At 16.1% G+C, this 6,626-nt stretch overlaps 2 protein-coding genes across 2 annotated transcripts, besides 11 other annotated features; one reads left to right on the forward strand and one right to left on the reverse strand. All coding sequences in view use genetic code 6, as the record gives it.

Moving 5' to 3' along the window:
• Positions 1–125: 125 nt before the first annotated feature.
• IMG5_135470 (hypothetical protein) lies at positions 126–1,533 on the forward strand (the record flags this gene model as incomplete). Its single annotated transcript, XM_004031848.1, has 2 exons — positions 126–657; positions 737–1,533. The coding sequence occupies 2 exons, from the start codon at positions 126–128 to the stop codon at positions 1,531–1,533; spliced, it is 1,329 nt and encodes a 442-aa protein (XP_004031896.1).
• Positions 1,534–2,167: 634 nt separating this feature from the next.
• Positions 2,168–2,223: a microsatellite.
• Positions 2,193–2,249: a microsatellite.
• Positions 2,195–2,252: a microsatellite.
• A 402-nt stretch (positions 2,253–2,654) lies between these two features.
• Positions 2,655–2,688: a microsatellite.
• Positions 2,658–2,723: a microsatellite.
• Positions 2,658–2,725: a microsatellite.
• Positions 2,658–2,751: a microsatellite.
• A 1,411-nt stretch (positions 2,752–4,162) lies between these two features.
• Positions 4,163–5,298, reverse strand: IMG5_135480 (protein kinase domain protein). Its single transcript, XM_004031849.1, has 5 exons — positions 5,147–5,298; positions 4,730–5,093; positions 4,496–4,674; positions 4,250–4,433; positions 4,163–4,197 (listed from the first exon to the last, which is right to left on the reverse strand). The coding sequence occupies exons 1-3, from the start codon at positions 5,284–5,286 to the stop codon at positions 4,552–4,554; spliced, it is 627 nt and encodes a 208-aa protein (XP_004031897.1). The 5' UTR covers positions 5,287–5,298; the 3' UTR covers positions 4,163–4,197; positions 4,250–4,433; positions 4,496–4,551.
• Positions 5,297–5,356: a microsatellite.
• Positions 5,299–5,353: a microsatellite.
• Positions 5,301–5,355: a microsatellite.
• A 363-nt stretch (positions 5,357–5,719) lies between the features above and the next one.
• Positions 5,720–5,781: a microsatellite.
• Positions 5,782–6,626: the final 845 nt, after the last annotated feature.

A 6,626-nucleotide genomic window follows, 5' to 3' on the forward strand; every position in this document is an offset into this window, starting at 1 on the left:
TATAAATAAATAAATAAACAATTGACATAAATAATAATATATATTATTACTTTATATTTACAATTTTTATAAAAACAAAAAGCTAAGAAAAAAATAAAATAAAAATAATATAATATAAATAAAAAATGTCCTAATATCTACCTTGTGATAAATTCTTAATTAAAAAATTACTATCATAAGGTTCTTTTGGATTTGTATATTTAGCATATAGTCATATCCAACATCAAACCGTAGCAATAAAAATAGATAAATAACCACGTTAATATCATAAATAATCAAATTTAGAAAACGAAATAAAAGTTTTATTAGTATTACAAGGTTTACAAGGAATACCTGTAATATTAGATTTTGATACCGAAATTAATGAGTATCCTTATTTTACAATGCCAATGTTAGGTAAAGATTTAAGTTATATATTAAAAAAATGCGGCGGAAGATTTTCCTGCAAAACAGTATTAATGGTTGCCTTATAATTGATATCTATTTTAGAGCAAATTCATTAAAAAGGTTATTTACATAGAGATTTGAAACCCGAAAATATATTATTAGGTACAGGAATAAATAGAAATAAGATATTTTTAGTTGATTTTGGTACTTCTAAATAATATAAATATGCAAAAACAGAAACAAATGCATTAACCCATATTCCATTTAAAGGTAATTTTTTAAAAAAAAAATCATATAATTATTTTTATTGTTTAAAAAAACTATATTTAATTAAAAAAAATAAAAATAGAATGTTATTAATTTATCGGAACATATAGATATGCAGCAATAGCCCCTCATTTTGGCTTAGAATAGGGAAGAAAAGACGATTTATAAAGTTTGGGTTATGTATTAATATATTTAATAAACGGATATTTGCCTTGGCAGAATATAAAATGTGGAATTGATGAATAATAAATAAAAATAGGAAGCATAAAAAAAAATTTTGATATAAATGAATTATGTTATGGACTTCCTAGTTTTTTTAAATGGTATTTTTAATATGTTAATTAGCTTTAATTTGATGAAGAACCGAACTATTAGCTTATAATGTAAAGTATAAATGATTGTTTATTACAAGAACTAAACTAAAACAATGATTTTGTATTTGATTGGTCTTCTTTTTCAGTAAATCAGTCATACATTTGTATATCTCACTAAGATGAAATTTCTATAAACTCGAATTATTCAAAATAAATAAAAGCTTTAAAATCCGAATCTTAATTAAAATAATATATTAAATCTAAATCTACGGGAGTTTCAAATAATTAAAATTAATTATGTGAAGAAGATTAAGAAGAAAATTGTAAAAATAAAATTAATTATTTTATTTTATTTTATTTTTTTTAAAAAAATATTTTTTAGTTAGTTAATAAGTTCATTGCGAATTTTTAAATTTAAAAAATGAAATTATTTCAAATTTTGGATATTATAATTATAAAAAATAAATTCCATTATTATTTACTAATGAAAGTAATTTAAATAAAATTAAGTTCAAATAACCTTAAAATATTAAAAAAAATATCAAAAATGAAATTATTAAATTGAATAATGATTCTTCCTTTAATGAATATAAAAACAAAAATAATATCAAAAAAAATCAAATTATTTGCTATAATTAACCTATTCTAGAAGATGAATATGATAATAATAATAAATAAAATGAACAATCATAAGAATTTCCGAATAAATCTAATTCTAATCATAATAAAAAGAATATAATTTAATTTACTGAACCTATTAAAGAAGATGAATAAACAATAAAAACAGGTTTATTTAATATTTTTTAAAAACTTTATTAATAAAAATTAAAGAAAAGCTAAGTATTAATAATGAAAACTCAAGTTAAGTTGATATAAATTATAAAATAGAGTCACATTTATTTACAATGAAAACATAGAAGTAAACAATTTAAATATTTTTTATTTTATTTTAATTAAAAAAAAAAAAATTAGATTATTTAAATGAAATGTATAAATATTTTTAATTATATATATTTTCATTCATATAATTTTTTTTATAAAATAAAAAAATAAATATTGAAAGGCCATAAAAAATAAAAAAAAGGCATTATATTTTATATTTTAATTTATTGTATAAAAAAATTTAAACATTTTTAAATTTAAATTTTATATGTAAAATTAAAAAAAAAATATGTATAAAAATAATTAAATAATTATAAAAAAATATAAAAAAAAAAATTGTAAAAATATATAAATATATAAATATATAAATATATATTTATATATATGTTTAAATATATATATTATTTTTAAAAATTATTTACCTATATTTTTATATTAATTTATATTCATATTTAAAAGCATTTATTTTTAAAATATTAAAAATATATATAATTTTGGCAAATTGGACATTATTCTTTTTAAAAATAATTCTAAAAACATTCCTAATGAAATTTATGATTACATGCAAAAAAAAGAATAATTTTTTATTTTTTTTGATTTAAAAAATCTTAACAAATACTACATAATTCTTTTTTAAAATTGACTTTTAAACCTTTAAAAGTTTCTAAATTTTATTCATTTTTTGATAAAAATATATCTTATTTAAAAATTTTGCTTAATATATTTTTTTTATTTCGAATTTCTTTTATATTATCAAATTCTAAACTTTATTAATAAATAAACTTTTAGTCTTTTATAAAATTCTATTTTATTTTTTTTTATATTTGTATATTTTTTTGTTCTATATTTTTTATTTATTTATTTTTATTTTTTTAAATTATTCTTTCTTCATTTTTTATTTTCGATTTTTTCGTTTTTTTTTCGTTTTTCACATAAATATTTTCTAAGTTTAAACAAGAAATTAAAAATATTCCATTATTTTTTTCAAAAAGAATAATTTTTTCTTCAATTTTAATTAATTTATCAAAGCAAAATTACTTTTTTTCAATTAAAAATAAAACTTCGAATAATTTTTATCCAAAATTTAACCAAATAATATATAGATTATCTTCATTCTCACATAAAAAATAAAAAAATCTTATTTTTCTACCAAAACATCAATAATATATAGATCTTTCTCTATATTAAAAATAAAAAATTCTTCAATTAAAAAAAATTCATTTTTAAAAAACTCAATAATTTTTCCATTTTATAAAACTTTCATTTTTTAAAAGACTTTCTATTCCTTCCACCATTCTTACTAAAAATAATTTAAAAAAAATTCATTTTCTAATACAAGAATAAGTTAATTTTATATAAAAATCATATCTTCGACTTTATTTTATAATTCTAAAATCATAATTTCGTCAGTTTCTAAATAACCTTTATTTATTTGGTATAATTTTTATTCATTTGTAACCACATATATTTATATAATATGAAATTCTTCATCAAGCAGTTATGAGCATATTCCTTAATTTATTTGTACATTCTTTTTTTCCAATTTATATGTAAATATAATATCAATTTAGTTTTCGTATATTTTTAAAAAATATATCAAATCTTTTTTATATTTAAATTATTATTTATTTAATGTTTACCTTGTGTAAAATATATGAATGTATTTTCATTTATTATTTATATTTTTAATGAACTTTTTTCATTTATAAACTCTTTTTATGATATTATTTCATAATTTTACATATTTATTAATAATATTTTTGCCTATTTGTAAAGAATTACCTATTTTTTATATTAAAACTTTTAATTTTTTATTTTATACATAAATTAATCCTTTTAACTATTCGATTTATATTATATTTTCAAATATCACGAAATTTTAAGAAAGATCAATTAAAAATTGTTTTTTTTAATTTTAGTAACATTCTATAATTTAATTTATTTCTTTTTCTAATAAATATTCACTCATTTTTTTATTTTTAATAAAATAAAATATTTTACTAAAAAAAAAAATATAGATATATTAAAATAAAAATACAAAATATATTTTAAAATTTTAATCATTTTCTATAAAAAAATATAAATAATATAAAAGTAATTAATTATAAAATAAATAAAAATAAAGAAAATAAAAAAACAGTAAGATATAAACTATTTTTAACAATAATAACTAATAATTTTAATGAAAAAATAATTCAAAAACACTAATATAATATATTTATTTTATCAACTAGTATCATTCTAGTTCTTTACTAATTAAAATCTTCATTTAAGTTATATTTTTATTTGTTTTTATACCATTCAGGAACTAATTAATTATATAATTAAGATTATGTACTTACTTCCTCTAAACAAAAAATAATAAAAATGATAATAATAATAAAAAAAAAAATTAAAACCAGTTTTAAAATTAAACAAATCAGGCATTCCAGTATTACTCTAATAAAATTTTTACTATCTTAACTCATTAAAATATGGGTGTAAAAGAGCTTCAAGAGGTGTAGGCCTTTCATTTGGGACATAAACAAGTATTCTACTTATTAAATCAATAAGTAATGGATCAGGTTTTTATTTAGCAAATATCTTTAGTTTTTTTTTTTTTATATTATTTTAATTATATTTTTATATATATAAAAAAAATATACTTTTGACCAATTACTTGGTTTTATTTAAGCAAAATTAAATTAATTATGTTAAGGGTTCATTTTAAGTACTTATTCTTTAGAAGGTGTACCTAGAATTTTAATAATTTCAACTAATTATTCTACTGCATTTTGACCTGGAAAAAGTGGTTCACATAGTATTAATTCAGCAATAACAGTTCCTTTTTTAAATATAGAATAAATAAATAAAACTATTAAAAATTTAAATAATTTTACCTATAGACCACACATCAATTTAAGTATTATATTATTCGGCTCCAAAAATAAGCTCTGGTGCTCTATAATATCTAGAACAAATATAAGCAATATTCGGTTCTCCTTTAACAAGTTTTTTTGCAGATCCAAAATCACAAATTTTAAGTAAATAATTAGATGAATCAGTTAAAATGTTTTAAGGTTTAATATCTCTATGACTAATTCCGATTCCCTTTAAATAAGCCAAAGCTCTAAACATTTAATAAGAAAACACTTTTAGTAATAAAGGAGGAAATTATTATTTGCTTTTTCTATAATATCTTATTATGTTTGAAAGAGTTTCAGGTATATATTCCATTACTAAGTTTAAATAAACTTCGTCTTCCTTTTTTTTATAAGTACACATTATTATTATTTTAGCATATTTTTTTATTTTACATTATTTCCATGTGTATAATATGCTTATTTTAATCTTACTATGTTTTAATGATTTAATGTTTTTATTATTTCGAATTCTCTGTTTTTATATCTTTTATCTTAAAAAACTTTTTTTATGGCTACTTTCTCATTAGTATCATTTAACGTGGCCTTTTTTTTGTTTTTGTTTTTGTTTTTTTCTTTTTTTTATTTGCTTTTTGTTTTTTTTTACCAAATATACTACACCAAATGTACCATTTCCTATGATTTTATCAAATGTAATTTAAGGTGTTTTATTTTATTATTGTTAATCCTTTTAATTAAATAATAATGATATTTGATTTCTTTTAATTTTTTATTTGTTTTTGTTTGTTTTATATATATATATAATAATAATTAGTAATTTTTTTATTTAAAAACATAAAATAAATACTTTAAAATAAAAATAATTACTTGATCAATATTTTAATTTTGGTTTTAATTTACTTACGATTATTATTATATTATATTTGCTTTCATTTTTATTAAATTTTTTGTAATTTTTATTAAAATTAATTACTTTATTTTAATATTTATTTAAAAAAAAATATAGTGATAATTTTTTTTTTTATTTAATAAAATAATTTTATTTATTTCTTTATTTAATAAAATAATTAAAATTAAAAGTCTCTAAAGCAAAAAATTTTAACTTTAAAACAAAAAATAAAAAAATAATATTTACTTATTAAGTTTATCTTTTTTATTGATAAAATAATTATTTAATACATATTATTTTAAAATATAATTTTTTAATATAAATGTGTTTAAGATATATTTTTAAAATGTTAAAAATAATGAATAATATATATATAAACTCTTAAAACAAAATACAAATATAATAAAAAAAATATTAAATCATTTTATATATTTTTATACTAATCCTTATTTTTTTAATATATAATTCAAATAACCTTTATTTAAAAAATGAATACCTACTAAACAAAATATGGGAGCTGAACCCATAAAAATGAAAAGCTATTTATCATTTTATTTAATTTTTTTTCCAAATTTATTAGTGTAGAGAAACACAGTAAGCCCCAACAAAAATGTAAAGGTTGTATTTATTTACAATTTTTATCCTTATTTGATTTTTTTGTTAATGAATAAATAATCTTCTTAATTAATATAAGGATGATAGAGTATCTTTAATGGCAATTTAAATTTATTATTATTTTTTATATTTTATTCATATGCTTACACATATATATTTTCAGCTAAAAAATTGTCAATTTCAAATTTAGAAAACCTTGAATCCACTTCTTAATATTTAACTTTTACATATTATTCTAAAATTTTTTTAAAATATTGATTTTCCCAAGGCTTCACTTAATTAAATTATTTTTTTAAATCACTATACTTGTCAAACTCTTATTAATAGTTTTTTATGTTTTCTTTTTCTATTAAATATTATTAAAGATTTAAATTGTCAAACATTTATTCATTAATCTCTAGGGGACGACTG

This window comes from Ichthyophthirius multifiliis (genome assembly GCF_000220395.1).
Source record: "Ichthyophthirius multifiliis unplaced genomic scaffold scaff_1120509251055, whole genome shotgun sequence".
Lineage (NCBI taxonomy): Eukaryota > Ciliophora > Oligohymenophorea > Hymenostomatida > Ichthyophthirius > Ichthyophthirius multifiliis.